General features: G+C 37.8%; 6 protein-coding genes across 6 annotated transcripts; all 6 read left to right on the forward strand.

The window, feature by feature from the left end:
• Positions 1 to 158: 158 nt before the first annotated feature.
• Positions 159 to 1256, forward strand: TM35_000361440 (carbonic anhydrase; the record flags this gene model as incomplete). Its single annotated transcript, XM_029029329.1, has 1 exon — positions 159 to 1256. The coding sequence occupies one exon, from the start codon at positions 159 to 161 to the stop codon at positions 1254 to 1256; it is 1098 nt and encodes a 365-aa protein (XP_028879350.1).
• A 1056-nt stretch (positions 1257 to 2312) lies between these two features.
• TM35_000361450 (Phosphoethanolamine/phosphocholine phosphatase) lies at positions 2313 to 5228 on the forward strand (the record flags this gene model as incomplete). The annotated part of the gene is made up of 1 exon (XM_029029330.1): positions 2313 to 5228. One exon carries the CDS (start codon positions 2313 to 2315, stop codon positions 5226 to 5228), a length of 2916 nt encoding a protein of 971 aa, XP_028879351.1.
• Positions 5229 to 5964: 736 nt separating this feature from the next.
• TM35_000361460 (uncharacterized protein) lies at positions 5965 to 7344 on the forward strand (the record flags this gene model as incomplete). The annotated part of the gene is made up of 1 exon (XM_029029331.1): positions 5965 to 7344. One exon carries the CDS (start codon positions 5965 to 5967, stop codon positions 7342 to 7344), a length of 1380 nt encoding a protein of 459 aa, XP_028879352.1.
• A 1300-nt stretch (positions 7345 to 8644) lies between these two features.
• TM35_000361470 (putative protein kinase) lies at positions 8645 to 14326 on the forward strand (the record flags this gene model as incomplete). The annotated part of the gene is made up of 1 exon (XM_029029332.1): positions 8645 to 14326. One exon carries the CDS (start codon positions 8645 to 8647, stop codon positions 14324 to 14326), a length of 5682 nt encoding a protein of 1893 aa, XP_028879353.1.
• Positions 14327 to 14941: 615 nt separating this feature from the next.
• On the forward strand, positions 14942 to 17650 carry TM35_000361480 (lanosterol synthase; the record flags this gene model as incomplete). Its single annotated transcript, XM_029029333.1, has 1 exon — positions 14942 to 17650. One exon carries the CDS (start codon positions 14942 to 14944, stop codon positions 17648 to 17650), a length of 2709 nt encoding a protein of 902 aa, XP_028879354.1.
• Positions 17651 to 18284: 634 nt separating this feature from the next.
• On the forward strand, positions 18285 to 20066 carry TM35_000361490 (uncharacterized protein; the record flags this gene model as incomplete). Its single annotated transcript, XM_029029334.1, has 1 exon — positions 18285 to 20066. One exon carries the CDS (start codon positions 18285 to 18287, stop codon positions 20064 to 20066), a length of 1782 nt encoding a protein of 593 aa, XP_028879355.1.
• Between the last annotated feature and the right edge of the window lie 419 nt (positions 20067 to 20485).

The raw sequence follows: 20485 nt of genomic DNA on the forward strand, positions 1-20485 counted from the left end.
GATAAGTAATGATGATCTTTTCTCTCTTATTTCTTTTACTTTTTCTCTGCTTTTTCACACACAGCGTGTAATCATAGCCAACAGAACCACAAACAAACAAACAAACACATATATATACACACACAGAAAAGTAGTATTATTTATAATATCTTGGAAGAATGCGTCGTTTACATCAATCTCTCTTCTTAACAAGAATGCAATGGTCGCAGTATATAAATAGTGCTGCGTACATTCACCTACCGCGTCCTCCCTTTCCTGGTGCTCTACTCTCTCATACGCAGTCATTACCCATCTCTCCACTTTGCCACAGTTGTTGTCACTGCAGTGGTTGTAGTAATAGTAATAATAATAATAATAATAATAATAATAATAATAATAATAATAAATCTAATAATAAAACTAATAATAAAACTAATAATACTAACAATAAAAATAATACTAATAATAACAATAATAATAATAATAATAATAATAATAATGATACTAATAAAACTGATACTACTGCTAAAGAAGATAAAACCTTTATAGGAGGAACACTTATTCAATCTTTACAACACTCCCAACCTCCTCGTGGTAGTGGAATTCAACCCTTACTGGAATATAATAGACAATGGGCTAGTAAAGTCGTCGAGTTAAATCCAGATTACTTTAAAACCCTCGCAGAGGCACAATTCCCACAGTATTTATGGATAGGATGTAGTGATTCTCGCGTACCTGCAAATGAAATTATTGGACTTCTCCCTGGTGAAGTCTTTGTCCATCGTAATATTGCCAATATTGTTTCCAATGCCGATTTAAATGTTCTCTCCGTTCTTCAATACGCCATTGCCTGTTTAAAGGTCGAACACGTCATCGTTACTGGTCACTACGGCTGTGGAGGTGTAAAGGCGGCATTGGAAGGAGTAAGTGTGGGTCTCGCCGATCATTGGATTCTGCATGTGAATTCCGTTAAACGTCGATTTTGGAAACGAATTGAACGACTTCCACAAAAGTATCATTTGGATGTCTTGTGTGAATTAAATGTGATTACACAAGTTTCACATGTATTGGATACACAATTAATGGCACAGGCGTGGGATGAGAAGAATGTGTCTGGTGGGAATCCCACGGTGGAGTTGCATGGATGGGTGTTTGGATTAGATGATGGATTACTACGGCCACTCTTATCATTAGATCGCAATACCGATCACGCAAAGGCAATCACAGAGGCAGAGGAGGCAGTGTTTGTGCGATATGGTCTTCATGCACAGAGTTAATAATAAGAAAGAAAGAAAGAAAGAAAGAAAGAGAGAGAGAAATATATATATATATATATATATATATATGTATTTGTATGAGAAGGAAAGGAGAACATAATGAGAACAGTAGTAGTAATAGTTTCAGTTTATATCAGTAATTTTTTTTTTTCCATAGTTTCTTGTTTTATTATTACTATTATTGTTCTTGTTATTGGTTTTGGTTTTTTGTTTATCAGTATCTGTTTCTGTCAGGAATTTTGTTTTTTTTTTCTTCTTGAGTTTCCTACGTGACGTTTTTTTTTTTTTTTCTATGTTAACGATCTCCTCACTAGTGATATTTACTTTTTTTCTCTTGTTAACATACTTGACAGTGGACTGTTCATATTCTTATTCTTATTATTCTTGTTGTTGTTGTTGTTGTTGTTGTTGTAATTGGTGAAAACTACCGAATGGAGAGAATTGTACGGACTGAGAAAGAAATAGATACAAACACCGTAATAACAACAACAACAACTACATATATAATAGTAATAAACAACAGATACACAATCAAACGTAGTAACAAGATATATATATATATATATATATATATATATATAGATGGATATATTCTGATGTGTTGTGTATGATTATTGGATAGCCATTTTTGGGGTGTGTTCAGCCCAAATAATACTGTATTTTCTCTGTTTAACACATATTTGTTTTTTTTTATCTTTTCTTTTTTTTTCTCTCTTTATATTGCGCGTTGTTTGTTATCTTATTACTCTGGTTTGTTATTCCCATCTCTAAAATACACAACGGTACTCTTTACACTATGAAAAAGAGATAGTTGACTAATAAACAACACAAATAATAATCGTTAGGAATCAAAACCAAAAGAGTAAAATACCCCTTAGAGATATATATCTATATATATATATATATATAGATATAAGTACGTGCAATAACAAACAACTACAACAAGAAGAAAGAAGGAAATAAAAGAAAAGTAATATAACCCAAAAGAAAAAACAAAACAACAAAAAAAAAACAAATCATTACACATTCCCCCAAAGAAAAAAAGAAACAAAAAAGATGTCACCATCCACTTCTTCCTTCTCTGCTGGCCGACAATCCTTTCTTGTGGTATTTGACTTTGATCACACAGTGGTCAACTGCAATACAGATGAGGTCATCCCACAGGAGCTTGGACGTGGGGAACATCAACGAACACTCATGCAGGCAAAGGAGCCGCTGCAATGGACACATCTCGTAGATGATGTGATCGCCCCATTCACACGGGCAAAACTCACAGATGCCACTGCGAAATGTGTAACGATGGATGAAAAGATGCCGCAAGTATTTCGTTTTCTCCTCGAACAACAACAACAACAAGAAGAAGAACAAGAAAAAGGAAAAGAAGAGGGAGAAGGAACTAAACAAGATCTTCACCATAATATGGGTTCACCTTCTGTGGAGATTGCCATTGCCAGTGATGCCAATCTTCTTTTTATTGAAAGTTCTATTGCACATCATATCCCATTTGCACGGCCTATTATTTCACAAATTCACAGTAATTCTTTTCATGATGTTGTGAGTAGTGATGAATCCCGATCTTGTCGGCTTGCATGGTATGAACCCAATGGACACAACTGTGAGGGTTGTAATACCCGTAAACGTCCAAATATGTGTAAAAGTCGTATTATTGCCAGACTCCTTCACACCACACGATTGATTGATCCAACTATTATTTTTATTGGTGATGGGGCAAATGATCTTTGTCCTATTTTAAATGTTCTTCGACCACGAGATTTTATGTTTGCCCGTCGTGATTTTCCCATTCATCGACTTCTCACAGATCCTAATATGATCCATGGTGGGGGTTGTTGTAAAATTGCTCTCTGGAAAAATGCAGAGGAATTACTACAACTCTTTCAATCCGCAATGAGTCCAGCAGAAAGATTACCAACACTTGTGCGGATTCGAGATGCGGGTCCACGGGAATTCCGTACAATTACACTACTCCAGCGTATTCCAGAAATTCTCACACGAACACTGAAGGATAATGAGGCCTTAACAACAAATACAGGAAGAAGATTAATTCAAGCCTTAATAGAAGGAACAAGATGTAATGCGGAGGTGCCATCATTGCCTGGACAAGAGAAATTACCATCATGGCTGCAGGGTTACGCCTTTACACGAGAACATGATAGTGATAAGATAAACCCTTCAAGAGGAACAACATCTCAACAAGGAAAAGTAGAAGAAGGAGGAAAGGAGGTTTCTATTGCTCCTCGTTGGGGACAACTGCCATGGTTGCATGGTGAGATTTATTTTTATCATCTCTTGGCGCAGTATTTGATGATTGCCGATACCGATAACCAAACCATTACTAACCAGGATAAAGATAATAATAATAATAATAATAATAATAATAATAATAATAATAAGGAAAGTATGATAACAACAAGGGAATGGATACCAAATCTTGTATCTCCTTATATAAATTGTACACCTATCGCTACATATGAGTGTACGGTTACAACGCATCCTGTCTTGACCGCTACAGGTGTGGCCCCAGCACAATGTTTTGATCCAACATTTCTTGCAAAGAGTTCAGATCGTACATGTGTGTCTGATGGTGTGGCTATGCCGGATGGGGCAGATAAATATAATATATTTGCCGCTGGTGATTTCATTGTTCCACGTGAAGGTTATTTTCAAAAACCCTATCGTGATTTCTTTACGCGTGAAAAACATGAGGTTCTAAATAATTTCATGCGTTTAAAGATTTGTCCAATGCTTGCATGTGTTCCTTGGGAAACGGATGCAGATTTTCTTGGTGTCTTGTTAAGATGGATGTTGTGGGGAAATGGTGTGGATCTTTCCATGTTTACATTGGAACAACTGCAGGAGAGTCATCGTGAGGATTCCGCAAAGACTGGACATGATGGTGGAGCCGCTGGAGGAGGAGAAGGAGAAGAAAAAGATAAAGAAAAGAAGAAAGGAAATTTACGTGCCGCAGAAGCCAAAACAGTAATTAAACAAGATGATCATATTGTGGGAAATCAAGTAGAGGAAGTGGTTCAACTTGTTCGTCGTATTATAGAAACAGAACCCATTCACAATACTAATAACAATACACCTCCACGTACCATTGATATTGTAATGGATAATGTAGGTGTGGAATGTGTGGCGGATCTCATCTTTACATTATGGATTCTCCAGCATCACCCCACACTATGTGTAACTCTACATGTAAAGAATATGCCTTATTATGTCTCGGATGTAACTCCACCAGACTTTACATATCTTATTCAACAATTAGAGGCATTTGCCCAACAAGAACCGACAACAGCGGGAATCATCATTACACCATTTGTACAGTTAATACGTGAGGCTTTAGAGAATAAACGATTGCGGATTGATGCCGATACAGTGTGGACACAACCATGTGAATACCGGGAATTACCACCACGAGTATGTAATACATTCTTCTTTACCCAACGTTTATTAACCCCAACAGAGATGGAAGATCAAGAGAAGAAGAAGAAGAATATGAAGAAGACGAAGGAAGGAAAATATTTTTCTGCTCAATTACATGAGAATATACATTATACCCCACGATCAGCTCTTGTAATCTTTAAAGGGGATTTGAACTTTAGACGTCTTGTCGGGGATCGTCACTGGGATAATCGGGCCTTCTTATCCACTCTTACATCAGAGGAATTAAAAGATCCTAAAATATCCAAAACACTTCTCGCCGACACCCAATCTTTACAAAATCAAAAAGACAAACAACAAAAGTACAGTGAGGCGCCTAGTTTTCAACATATTATATCTTCTTTCTGGCCAGTGAATGCGGTGCCGGTGTGTGCTATTCGCACTGTGAAGAGTGAGGGCTGCGTTGGAGTGACGGCAGCCAAACAAGATGTGTTGGACCGCACAGATCCATCATGGAAGACGACTGGGAAGTACGGTGTGATTCTACTCGCTAACGGTGAAAACTGAAAATAATAATAAAAAAAAAAAAAAACAGAGGGGAAAAAGGGGCGTAAATGATGGGGGAGTGTGTGTGTGTGTGTGAAGAAGGCAATTCTATATATATATAAGCAATCTACCTTTTTTTTTTTATGATGAGAAGCAATAAAAAAAAAATAAAAAAAAAAAACAGCACAAAAAGAATAACAACTACATAATGGATCGAACGAGAAAGATAAAGTAACGTAATCAAGTAAAATGAAAAGGACTCCCTATTTCCGTGGGGTTTTGTTTGAGAATTTATTAACAGGTATGTTATATATATATATGTATAGCTTTTTCTTTTTTTTTTTCTTTTGCTGTCATTGATGCTGTTTTTGCTTATTGTAACCTCTCATTACTGAGGAAATGTAATGAGACATTTTTTAAGAATATTGAGAGAGAGAGAGAGAGAGACCGAAGGGGAAAGGAAGGGGTTGAAAATAGTAGTATTTTTTTTTTCTTTTATTCTCATGTGAACAAAAATAGATTACAAGAGTTCCCTTGTGATATATTCGTTTCCCTGTTCTGTGTTGTTGTAAAAGTGTGATTATTTTCTTTTCTTTTCTTTCTCTCTTTTATTGTGTGTGATTATGCATGGGACTGGGTTTTTTTTTCTCATATCGCACGGTTGTTATATTATTTATATATAAGTATATTTATATATATAAATATATATTTCCTCCTTTATATAAGACGTCATCTATTTAGTGAATTTCTCCAGTCCATGTATCGCCATTCTTTTCCACCCACTTCTCCTCGTCGTCGTTGTGGGTTCTTGTTACTATGGACCATAATCAACATTATTATTATCATCAACACACTGCAGTTATGTAAACTTAACATTCTTTCCGTCTCTGCTCTCACCGTACATCAACAATCCACTATGGAAATGCCTATTCAACGTGTAGAAACCCTCGTACGGTCTGCTGGTATAGAGAATACAGTTCCCTCCAGTACATTGGAGATGTTGGAGTTTATCCCCACACCGCAGACATTAGAGGATCTCATTATTCAACATCATCAGGAATGGTGGTGTGTGATATTTATAAATATCTCCTCTCCTCTATTACAACAGAATGCCTCCAAATATATTCAAGAAATCATTCTCCCTGCCGTCCATGCTATTCAACAAATAAAAAAACAACAACAACAACAATTAACTCAATTAATTCCATCACCACACTTTGCGGTAGTGGATATGCAGGACGCCAGTCTTTACTTTGATCTCTATCCCTTTGCTCATGTCTTCCAAACCAGAGACCAACAGAATGAACACCGTCGATTAGATGCATTAGACATGTTAACAAGAATTGAACAAATGGTGCGAGAGGGCCATACACAACGTGGAACCCGAGCGAGATTTAATACACCAGTTCTCTTGTTATTTCGCCCAGGAGCTGCGGTGTATCTTCGCGAAGGAAGACGATGGACAACAAAACAATTAACCGCACAAAATCAACAACAAAAACAAAAACAAAAACAAAAACAACAACCACTACGTATGGTGGTCTTGGCATATAAATTGGTGGATTTTATATCGGAAGTGCCTCATAAAATAGCAGAGGACAATGATGGGGCATTAGTCTCCTATCTCGTGTCAGATTATAAGAAAAGTATCGAAAAGGCTTCCTCTGATGATAATAATAATATTAATAATAATAATAATAATAAACATAATAATAATAATAATAATAATAATAATAATAATAATAATATTCATGAGAATCCTCTTGGTATTCTCTCAGAGGAAGAGACACAGCGGCATCACTCCCACTTACTGGAGTCACTACAGAAGATGCGGGAAAGACGAGAGCAACATAATCCAGCCGATAACCCGTATGATTTGGATTCTCTAAAGGGAAAAACAGCGAAGGAACGTGTGGAGGAAATCATGAGCCGCCTAAAAAAGAATGATGAAGAAGATTATGATAATAATAATAATAAGGATAAGAATAAGGAATTACCACCACGACAGTCCACACAAATGGAGAAGGAGGAGAAGGATATGGAGACTTTTATATCAAGAAAGAAGGAACAAGGAAAACCGGCTGTTTTAATGAAAGAGAAGGTTGTGGAGGAGGAATACATACGGGATGATTTATAAAAAAAAATAATATCGCAAAGAAATGAAAAAAAAAATAATTAAATGACAATGAAGATACTAAATTTCATGAGAAAGATATTTGTTTTATTTATTTTTTAGGCCTTTTTTAGGCCCTTTATTTATTTTATTTATTTGCAAATGATCATCAACCTCTCTCTTTCTCTGCATGTAATTATTATTATTATTATTATTATTATTATTATTATTATTTTCTGTATTGAAATGAAAAAAAAAATGGTATATAAACAAATATATATATTATTGATGATGTTACCTTCAACCCAAATACTCATAAAGGGTAAATAAAAGAGAGAAGAAAGAGTATATATTTTATTTTTTTTTTATTTTTTTTTGTATGCATGTACTTTTCCAACGGGTTTTTTTTTTTTTTTCTTTCTTTTCTTTTTTTTTTTTTCTTATTATAATAAGGTACCAACTCCAAGTCTCCCCCTCTCTCTCTCTCTCTAAGAGGGGAAGGAGAAGGAGGAGGAGGAGTAGAACTAGCTGTAGGAAAGAACACATTGGGTGAGCAAAATAGTTAATCACACGAAAAAGGGAGAGACGAACGAAATCAAAAAAAATAAATAAAAAGAAAGGTCAACAATTAGAACATCAGCAAGAAGAAGAACAGTAACAATAATAACAACAACGGTAGCCGGCCAAATTTTTATTTTCCTTTCTCTTTGTATCTGGTCTGGTGCTGCTTGTTGTTGTTGTTGTTGTTATTATTATTGGCTTCTGGCTCGGTTGGGTTTATCTTTTGCTAATCTATTACCAAAATACACACACACGCATACACAGATACTATTGTAGGGGTGGGTATTAGGAGAGAGAAAAGCATAGGTTTTTTTTTTTTTTCTTTTTTTTTTGCATTTTCTCTTCTATTCTCTAGTAACAGTAGTGACTGTATTGGTGAGTTAACTACAGAAACACTAGAGGTGGAAGGAAGAAATAAAGAAAAAAGAAGAACAGTGGGGGAAAAAAAAAAGTGATAGTTGGAAGAGAAAGAAAGAAAGAAAGAAAAAAAGGTAGGTGATTGAATTGAGTTGTGTCATTATTATTATTATTATTTTGATTTTTATCCTTTGGCTGTATACTCTTTCCAGAAGCTGTGATTAAAAGTATATATACATATATATATATACAAAGAGCGCCGGAACGACAAAAAATTACCTTGCCATTATTATTATCATCATCATCATTGCATTACCTTTTCTGTAATAACAACAACAACAACAACCACGAAAAAAAAAAAAAATAATCATTTGGAAAGTTTCTCAAATACACTACACACCATCCCATGGTATCTTTGACAGTCAATGATACTCGAGAGACGACAGCTCCTGCAGCTTCTCAACGAGTCGTGATGACATCACTCTTTATCAGTGCTCTTGCCTTACCCGTGTGGTTTATATTGGCTTTGGCGGGTTGTATTACTGGTATATTTCTTTTCTTGCCTTGGTCTTCAAATACAGGACAAATTGTATTCATGGCGGTATCTGTTTTGCTTGGATCACTCTTTGCTGGACTCCATTGGTGTCTCTCTCGACATCGAATGATACCTTCTTTGCAGGTAAGAGATGCGACAGACCCTTGTACAGATGGTAGTATTACTTGCCATCACCTTCATCATAATCAACAACAACAACAACAACAACAACATGATCATCATTTCCTTAGTAATGGGAGTAGGCATTGTTGTTCCTGGGCTTCTTTTTGGTATACTCACGTTAGAGATGCATTGCCAGCTATGGAATTGCTGGTACTAGGAATCTTGGTTCTTCTTTCTCCACATGTTATGATGGATAATACAGGGGGAGATGGTATTATCGCTTCCCCTGATAAAGATAAAGAGAATGGGATAATATATCCAGTAGAAATTGTATGGAAGGTATGTAGTCTGCATTTCCTTTTTCTTTTTTCTACCTGTATTTCAATTGCTGTAGACCTTGGTATTGGCATTATACATTTTGGCGTTCTCATGGCAAACTACAAACGATTAGGAACTGGAACTATACTGGTTTCTGTAGTTTGGCTTATAGTACCATTTTTTTGTGTTCTAGTTGCTGTTATCCAATATCAACGACGATTACGTTTACAAAGACAACGACATCAACGATGGAGTGAAACGGAAGATTTGTATGTTGTTAATGATGAAACCCCTAGTGCTCGTTTAAATGGGTATATGTTTCAGTGTATGTTAGATACTGTGGGAAATGAAATGTTACCACCATCTGTTTTTGGTAAATCTAGTCATCTTGATCCTAGAGGAGTTTTACCTACATCAGCATTCCGTTTTCGTAGACGATCTAGTGGAAATGATACACAGAATACAGAACCACTTATTTCAGACGTACAGCAATATGAGAAGAAAACAGATTCACCCTTTGCGGAACTTTTTTATCCTTATTTAGTATTAAGTTTAGAGGATAATGTTATTAAGAGTGTAAGCTTGGGGTTTGCGGCACATGTAGGTATGAATGTTGGAAGTCTTGTGGGTCGAAAATTAGCTGTTGTTCTCAGAGAACTAGAAGTGGAAAATATAGGTGAAATTATGAGTGTTATTCACACAATGACTCATCCTGTTGCCATGGATAGTCCCTCACTTTCTACCACAGCAGCATCTACATCAAGATTAGCGAACTGGCATAGAGAGAAAGTAGATGGTCAACTCTTACGAAACAGAAATAACACTTGTAGAGGTAATTTTTTATCAAAAGAGTCTCACTCGGAGATGGGGACAGGAGGAGATATAGACGGTAATGATTACTCCACCATTCAAGGGACTGTTACACCTGCTAGAATGGGGGATTCTGATGTACAACGTATATTAATACGTGGTAGAAGACCACGTCAAACATCTAACATAAATGATATGGGTATTCCTACTGTATTTTCTCACTCTCGTACTGGTAGTACTGCTGCTTTTGGTAATGTTGGAAATGGAAATCACAGTAGATCACCTACACTTAGTGGTGGTCCATGTAAAGAACCATCAGGGTTGTATTTCTCTCTCTTTCTAGATGTATGGAAGGAACATCGAAATGGAACTGGAAATAGTGTTATAGTGCTCCGACAACCTCGTTTACACTGGGCATTAGATTGGACACCACTACCGTGTTTTCTTGTCCATCCCACAACAGGGAGAGTTTTATACTGGAGTCGAGAAGCCGAAAGATTAACAGGTCAATTAGCATATAAAGTGGTGGGTTGGCCAGTTCACGTAGCTCCATTACCGGAATCATTGATGATATCAAAAGATAGTTATCACGATCAACACAATTCAGAAGGAGGAGTCCAACAACAACAAGAACAACAAGAACAGGAACGAAATTCAACAACAGAACGATGGACACGATTAGAATCACCATTACAAGCCATTTTAGATCTTCCCTTCTCTGGGACGGGTTCTTTAATAGTTTCACTACAACCGATTAGTGGAGAATCTGTAGGGGATGAAGCTGCCGCATTAGATGATGGAGTAACAGGTCTTATGTGGCCTCCACGTGATCATATGAACATGGAAACGGTAGTTTCTGCGACTCGTAGGGCGGCGAGTTATCCACGTGGTTTGTCAGATTTCCCTCATATAAATGATACGATGAAGTCTACTAAACGAAAAGATTCAAATATCTTATTACAACAAGAAGGACCAATAGATAATGTTATGGGATCAGTTGGAGGAGTAGGGGTTGTGCATGAACCGAGATCATCCATACCAGCAACGTCGTGGTATTTTAGTAAGTTGACTGGAAAGAGAGATGATGTGATTACATGGGCTAATTTAGGGGTTCCTTTACTTTTTCTCATTCAAGATGAGATTCATTTATCTTCTTCCTCCTCTCTTCCTCATAATGATATCCAGACTATCAAACAGGAGCAACATCCCTTTAAGCATTCTCTTACAGAGGTGATGAAAGAGACTCACACCACTCTTTCTGAGGATACTAGTGGTAATGCCAAAGGGAATATTTCAACATTGCGAGTAAATGAACAACTGGCATCCCCTAAAGCTACAGGGAAATTTAAACACTTGAAAAAACATGAAGACCGAATGACAGCAGTGAATACGAAAATTCAAAGTTCACCTGGTAATGCTGAATTGGTAGAAGTATCATCTGGAGAAGTAGGAATGAATAATAATAATAATAATACTACTACAGAAAAAACGAAAGATCATTATGACACGGATGATGCCGATGAACGTGCTTCTAGAAGTGTATTTGGTGGAAGTGCTAAACAAATTCCTTTGAATTCTGTAGGTGGAGTAGTAGGACTCACACCAACTCCATTATCTGTACAAACTCCACTATATGAAAGTAAGAGACCCTCACCACTGCTTGTAAATCGACAACGAGAAATGGGAAATGAAGGGGATCAGCATCCCTTTAACAAGAGCCATAATAGTAGCAGCAGTTTAGCCAATAATAATATTGGTAACAATAATATTATTATTGATAATAATGATAACAATACTACTACTACTAACAATAATAATAATAATAATAATAATAATAATAATAATAATAATAATAATAATAAGAGTGACAGCGGTGAAGAAGAGAAAGTGTGCAGAAACTATGTAGAAGTAAGTAGTGGTCGTGGTGATGGGTCTGTTCCAGAAACTGGACTACGTAAGATGAGCACATCCATGGGTGCACGCAGTCCTAGTGCATCCAAGAATGCATCCATTCCACGACTTATTAGTCCACTACCGGTGGAACGTCCAGTGAGAACGACTCCAGGTGATGTGGAGATGAGTACTGAAGCGGTTTCATCAGGGGTATTAGGCTCTGTTGATCCTCATAGTAGCAGTAAACAACATAGTGGAGTAATAGTTGGAGGAGGAGGGGATAATCATTATCACTCTAATCAACAGTTACAACACCAGACAATGATGTCAAGTTGTCTTGCTACTCCATCAGGAGCGGAGTCTGTAGGAGTTACGGATTTTGTAGCCTCTCCGGTAGTTAATAACAGTCTTACCATGGAAGAACAACCCCCATGGGCTATGTTGAAGAGTAGTGATGAGTCAACGATAGCATCTTGTTTTATTCGTGTTTTGCCTGGTGAACCATTTCGTTTTGGTCGAAGTAGTAAATGCCATGGGACGACATCTGATGCCTTAGTAAGTAGTATTCACTTTGTAATTATTAGAGAACCGTGTCAACAGTCACAATACGGAGAATCCATTATAAATCCATATTTTAATAATAATAATAATAATGGTAGTAATAATGGTAATAATAATAAAAAAGGTTCTTGTAGTAGTCAACGACAAGCATCATCTCTTTCCAGTCCACCCCATCCCCATTTAACAAATGGTTGGGTCATTAAATTACGCGATACTAGCGCCAATGGAACATATGTAAATGTAAAGAAAGTTGGAAAAGGAAAATCATGTGTACTACATGATCATGATCTTGTAACATTTCGACTAAACTCCACTCGTTTTTTCCTGGGATTTCAATTTTTATTAACAGATGAACGAGGAGTCCCACTTCGAGAATCCGCAGCCATAGGACCAACCCTTTCTCGTGTAAGTTCTCTTGTTTTGTCTAGACGTGGTACCCCACATCATCAGCAGCGACACTCCTCAGAGAATGCAAGTCTTATTGCTGGTAGTGGTAGTCAAACCAATGCCACTGGATTTGGAATAAATGCCAGTAATAGTAATAATAATAATAATGGAGGACGACGGGCCGCAACTGCAACAAGAAGTCGAAGTAGTCGTCCAGGCGGTGGACCACAACATCGAGAAACAATTGAGTGGAAGATTGGAGAGGAAGAATTGGGAAGTGGTGGGAATGCAAAGGTCTATCTTGGGATAAATCTTACAAATGGAAAACTTATAGCCGTCAAACGGGTACCATTACCAGCAACAGATCTTGATGGTCAAAATAATAAGGATGTATTACAGCAATATAGAAGTTTACAAGAGGAAATTAATGTTCTTTCTAAAGCTGTACATCCAAATATTGTCCAATACTATGGATCATCTCAAAATAAAACTCATTTTAATATTCTTCTAGAGTTTGTGCCTGGTGGATCTTTACGACATCTTTTAGATAACTTTGGAGCTTTAAGTCCAGGTGTCATTTGCTCTTATCTTCGTCAAATGTTAGAGGGTTTACGTTATCTACATCAGCGGAATATTGTTCATTCAGATTTAAAATCTGCCAATATACTTGTAACAGATAAGGGTCGTGTAAAGTTAGCAGATTTTGGTACAGCAAAACTTCTTAATAGACAACACAGTCAATCTTTAAATCGTGCTGGTGAAACAGAAGATCCTAAATCTGTAGATGTGGCTACACTTCACGTGGCGGGAACACTGCGGTGGATGGCACCAGAACTCTTTCGGGATAGTAGTAATAAAGGTCCTACCAAGGCAAGTGATATGTGGTCTGTAGGATGTGTGTTAATTGAGATGATTTCCACAGAAGCCCCTTGGCATGAATATGAATTAAAAACAGAGGAGGATATTGTAAACTTGCTAAAATACAGCAATGAACCACCAGAAATACCGGAATGTAGTGAGTTTCCTGAAATGATGAGTATCGCAAAAAGTTGCTTGGTCTTTTTACCAGAGGAAAGACCTACATGCGAGGATCTTCTCCAGCTAGTTGTAGAGGCAACTGAAAAGCTTGAGCAGCGATTGGAGAAATCCACCGCATCACGTGGGGCTTCTCTTGCAATGGATCCAGCCGTACCAGTATTATTACCAGCAGAAACTACAGCAATACTACCAACAACAACAACAACAACAACAACAACAACAACAACAACAACAACAACAACAAGAGGAGGAGGAGGATTAAGAGGAGAACATGGGGGATCTAATTATGAGGCTAATGATGCCATTATGAGCAATCATCATACAATGAATGAGAGAACGGAGGGAGGATTACTACAGCAGCATTATGGGACTCACAGTGATTCAGAGGCGATGGCCTCAAAAGAGCCAAAGGAGAATTTGTAAAAAAAAAAAAAAGAAAAAAGGCGAAACAGGAGGAAAAAATGGAAAAAAAAAAATAAAGAAGATTATACTTAAAATGAAAGACTGGAGTATCTGGTAGTTAAATTTTTTTTTTTTTTTTTGCGGAGTGAAACTATGTGAGTACGATATTCTAAGAAAAAAAAAAAAAAGCAAAACAAGAAAAACAAAAATGGAAAGAGAGAATGAATTGAGTGAATAGAAGTGGAAAAATGAAGAAAAAAAAAGAAAATGATAGTTGAAGGCGTTTGGATAGAGATTTATTCATGATTCTTTTAACACTTATTTGCTGTTTTCTTTGGATTTTATTTTTTTTTTCCTCCTTTTTTTTTGATTTTATTCTTTGTTATGATGATATTAATATATTTTATACATTTTTGACATGTAAATATGAAGTCCATTTATAGGGATTAATAATTCATTGTGGGAAACAAAACTCTTCCACTGAATACAATTACATTGTTTTCAGACATAGCATAGATATACACATACGATCGTGCACTCAAAAGGAAAAATTTGGTAGACATATATATATATATATATATTAAAAAGAAGGAAATAGATAAACAAACAAACAAACAAACAAATAGGTTTTTATTTATGACTTTGAAGACAGATCACTTAAACGGTATTGGAAATTCCTCTAACAACGGGGATGCATTCTCTACATTATCCCCTGGACAAGTCCCATTCGAGAGCATTGTTCCTCATCCTCCATCAACATTTCTTGGTCATGTGAAATTAGTAGTGTTAAAAGTTGGACGAACTTTGTGTAAGTGGATTTTTATCTTTTTCACATGGCCAATATTACTTTTTGTTCATTGCATGCTATTAATTCTAGACCGACATAATCGTCGATTGGTTGCGCAACATCATCAACGATGGCCATTTCAAAGTGTACCTCATGTACGTCCTGTTCGTGTACAGGCATCAAGAGAATTTCCCATTGAAAACTGGCATCTCCGTTGTGAAGATGGACGTCAGCGTTGGCACTATGGTGAATTATTAAATGAAGAAGAAGGAAATACACTTGGTAAAGCTCAATGTGCAGGATTAGATTTTCTTCCTTCTCATGATGTCCCTATGGTGGGTGTACACTATGAGCAAACGGCGGCTGCAGCGGTTACACCAACAAAAGAACCAGATATGCGTGCCATTAAAGAAGAGCGAAGACGATTTGTAGAACGTTATCAATTGGGTCTTTCAAATACAACACGAGTGAAACGACGGGCTTCTGTAGAAGAAGCTATACGAGATGGAGTAAAATTTTTAATACGTTTACAAGATCCATATTCAGGTCATTGGCCAAATGATTACAGTGGACCACTATTTCTTACACCTGGTATTATATTTGTAAAATTTATTGTTGCAGGTGGTGATATTAAAAAGATGTTTCCCCCATATAAAGATCATCGACACAAGGATGATGCACCATGTAAATGTGGAGAAGCAGAACGTTTAGAATTAATACGATATTTACGAAATTATATGAATGAAGATGGTGGTTTTGGTCAACACACAGAAGGACATAGTACAATGTTGGGTACTGTTCTCAATTATGTGGCCATGCGTTTAATGGGAGTATCATCAGATGATAAGGATGCTATTCGAGCCCGATCATGGATACGTTCTAACGGTGGTGCTGTTTCTATTCCTACTTGGGGAAAAGTTTGGCTTTGTATTTTAGGTTTATATGGTTGGGAAGGTATAAATCCTGTACCACCAGAAATGTCTATAATTCCAGATTGGTTACCTTTTTCACAAGGACGTCTTTGGTGTCATAGTCGTGTAGTATCTGTACCATTTTCATACTTGTATGGAATGCGTTGGTCTTGTCCTTTGTATACAGTTTTAGAAAGTTTACGACAAGAATTATATACGGAATCATATAGTCAAATTTCATGGGATCAACATCGTGATAATGTTTGTTACAGAGATTGTTACACTCCAATTTCACCATTTTTTAAACTTATTGCAAAAATTCTTCTTTTTTATGAACAATGGCATATTAAAAGTCTTCGTCAGTATGCAATGGAAGTAGCATGGACGCATATTGCATATGATGATGAAAATACACATTTTATTTGTCTTGGTCCAGTAAATAAAGCGTTAGATATGCTTATTACATGGATTCGTGAAGGTGAAAATAGTGGACGCTATTTAAATCATCTTGATCGTGTAAGTGATTATTTCTTTATGGGACCTGAAGGAATGCGAATGAGTGGATACAATGGATCACAATTATGGGATACTTCTTTTGCCGTTCAAGCTATTTGTGCCTGTGATATGGAAATGTTGTATCCACAGGAGATGGCACTTGCTCATCACTATGTGGATGTTGCACAGGTACGTGAAAATCCTAAAGCAGCCGCACAATTCTATCGTCATCGCACCAAAGGAGCATGGAATTTCAGTACAGCCCCACAATCATGGCAGGTTTCCGATTGTACAGCAGAGGGTCTTCGTGTAATTTTATTATTACGTCATAAACCTTTCCCTGTTTCTCGTATTCGTGATGCTGTGGATGAGATTCTTTCCTTGCGAAATCGTGGTAGTGGATGGGCCTCTTATGAACCAACACGGGGACCATCCTACTTGGAACTTCTTAACTGCACGGATGTTTTTAAAGATGTGATGATTGACTACAGTTATGCGGAGTGTAGCAGTAGTTGTGTACACACGCTCGCTCTCTTTCGAGAACTCTACCCTGGCTATCGCCGTACAGAAGTCAATCAGGCTATTCGCGATGGTGTACGGTGTGTGCTGGAGAAGCAGCGCCCTGATGGTTCCTTCTACGGCAGTTGGGCGGTGTGTTTCACGTACGCGGCGTGGCTGGTGGCGAGTGCCCTCCGCGTCTCTGGCGAGTTGCCGTCGATGGCGACGCACCCGGCGTGTGTGGCCCTCGCGGACTTCCTGTTGGCCCACCAGAACGCGGACGGCGGGTGGGGCGAAGACGTGGCCGCGGGGGCGCGGGGCGTGTGGGTCGACTCGGCCAGCGGCAGTCAAGTCGTCCAGACGGCGTGGGCCCTCATGGCCCTCGCGGCCGCCGCCGGGGGGGACCCGCAGCGACTGAGCCCCGCCCGCCGGGAGACACTCGCCGCCGCGATGGACCGCGCCGCCCGGCTCATAATGGCCCGGCAGCTGGAGACCGGCGACTGGCAACAGGAGCGCATCAGTGGGGTCTTCAACGGGAATAACCCCATACACTATCCAGGGTATAAGAATACCATGACCGTCTGGGCCCTGGGCGTCTACGCCGAATGGAGACGAGCCTACAATAGGCCAAGACCAACACTACACCGTCGTTGAAGATGTGTGAAAGAAGCAGAGGTAGGGGAAGAAAAAAATAAAATAAAAAATAAAATAAAAAGAAAAAAAAAACTAGGTAAACAAAGATCGGGGGGATGTAATCGTAGATCTACTTTGGTTGTGGAGTCCATGCATACTTTTTTTTTTAATTTCTTTCTCTCTTTCTCACCAGAAAAAATATATGTATGAAGTGTATATGAAGTGTTTTTTTCTGCATTTTAAACACGACTCCTAATTTGGAGGAACGAACAAACAAACAAACAGAAAAGCAAGGAAAAAATTCACAAAAGAGAGAGAAAAAGAAAGAGAAATGCACATGATGAAAAGGAAAAGAAGAAAAAAATGAAGGGGGTTGTGTTTCTGTAGAACTGTATCTGGAGCGCAAAAAAAAAAAAAAATAATAATAATAAATCTTTCTCATCAAACCGTGTGTTTAATAGCAAATATTATTAAATAAAACCTGCTTCTGATGCCTTTTTTTCCCCTTTATTTTCTTTTCTTTAAAAACAATAAAACAAGAAAGCATAACCGACACATTATAGTCAGAAGGTTCACAACAATATATATATATATATATATATATATATATATATGTATATATAAATAAAAAGAAAAGATAGAGTGTTGTATTTCAATGGGTTGTGGCAATTCTACAGTGCGCAAAGGAAGAGATGATATAAATGGCGCAAACGATGGAAAGAAGAAGGGAAAGGAAAAGACAAAAAAAAGAGGCGATGGTGAAGAAGATTTTTCACCGATAGTATATGAAACCAATGATATTCCCTACCCCATTCAGGAGACGGAGTTGCTGAATGAAAGAACTGTATCTGTTTCTTCTACTATTGGTGATGCTGCTGCCGCTACTGCTAGTCCTCCACCTCCACCTCCTCCTTCTCCTCCTTTGCCTGTGAGGACTCCTATGGAATCAAAGTCCAAACCCGCAAGTAAGACTCCTGATGATCTGTTAGCCTATGTCTCATCCACAACTCTTGATGATACACCTAAAAATGTAATTCTTCGGGCAATAGAAGGTTCTGAAACCTTTGTACCTAACATTCCACCTGTACCAATTCTTCAAGCCATTGAATATCATGAAACTCGGCGCATCTCCACACCACGGGCCGCACCCATATATGGAGAAGAACTGCGAGGAACAATCATTTCTACTGGATCTCGTGTACCTCTTAAAGCTGTGGAGGTACATGCAACTCGAAGACATCCTATTTCACCACCTCCCTCACTTCGAGCAATAGAAATATATGAACCCATTAGACAAGACTCACAGCTAGAAACATTATCAGGAAATTCTAAAGGTTGTAAGAGTAATAGATCAAAGCGGAGTAGTCGCAGTTTAACACCGCCTCCCCCACTACGTGCGGTGGAAGTGTGTGGGAGAAAAACACCAAAATCAGTGGGTTCCGGAGAATATCTTCAAGCCGTTGAGTCTTATAGATTAAAAGGTAATCCGGATGGTGCATTTAATTCGTTAACATCTTCATCTTCAAAACCTTTTGTGGTTGCTGCAGCAGAACTCTTTCATAGTGATATGGGGACCATCACACCCTTTGATCAATCATCACTTTCAGGATTAATATCATCATTTGGTGAGGTACCACTTGATCGTGTATTTTACTCCGGCACACCATCTGTTGAAGAGAAACCCACGTTAACTCCCTTAAAGCGAGAACAACTACCACTACCAACACAACAACAACGACAAGAAAAGCGACAAGAAAAACAACAACAACAAGAACGATTGCCTGTGTATACAAATGAAGAAATTTGTCCCCCTCGGCCCAGATCGCGACAACGAAAAAGTGCGTCAGAAAAGAGTAGAAATACGAATACACCAAAGAGTCTAAAAGAAGATTTGGATAAATCACCATCACCAGCATCACCAGTGCCGGAATCATCAACATCACCAAGGATCATTTATCTACCGTATGAAATACCTGCGAATGGTAAATCACCGGTCCGACGAACACCTTCCCCATACCCAAAGGCCTGTGAAACTCCCCCTGATCAGAAAATGAATCCAACACCACCAGAAAAGGAAGAACACATACAAAGATCACAACGACTACCATCAAAATCACAAGAACGACCACCAATTTTTTCTTCTAAAACATATATGGCAGCGCCTAGACCAAACAGGACCTCTGAATCAACACCCCAAACAGAACCCATTACAGAACCGAGAGAAGTACCAATGGGACGTTTCCCCGTCCAGAGAACTTCCACAGCCCCACAAGAATCCGTCCCAAGTATTAATATCTCAGATGGATTGGAGAGTTCTACAGATTTCCTGCGAAAGGCGGCATTGGCAAATAGTACTGGTTGGGAAACACTTCGGCAATTACGACTTGTGCTGCAGATCCGAGAAACGGAGGCGGAGGCAAAGGAAGGGCATGTGTAGCTGTATTCCATTGAGATGATAATTAACAGTAGTGTGTAATGATTATTGGTCTTATTGCGTCGTTTAAAAAAGAAAGAAAAAAAAAGGAAAACGAAGAAAAGCAATGATATTCAATAATGGCTATTATCATTATTGTTGTTATTATTAATATTTGTATTCACAGTTTTGGAGAAAAAATATGATGTGAGTGGCGGAGATGATAATAACAAGAACAATGTACGAAAGAGATCGTTTAGGGGTAGTATAAATGACTTCTGACAGCATACATATACACATACCTCTATAAGAAAGAAGAAAAAAGAAAAGAAAAAAAAAAGAAGAAATGGAGAGAAGAATAAGAACAAGAATGTAATAGTAAGAAAGAAGAAAAGTGACTGATAAGAACCAAAAAAAAAAAAAAAAAAAAAAAAAAAAAAAGA

This window comes from Trypanosoma theileri, assembly GCF_002087225.1.
Source record: "Trypanosoma theileri isolate Edinburgh chromosome Unknown TM35_Tth_36_V1, whole genome shotgun sequence".
In the NCBI taxonomy this organism is placed as follows: Eukaryota; Euglenozoa; class Kinetoplastea; order Trypanosomatida; family Trypanosomatidae; genus Trypanosoma; species Trypanosoma theileri.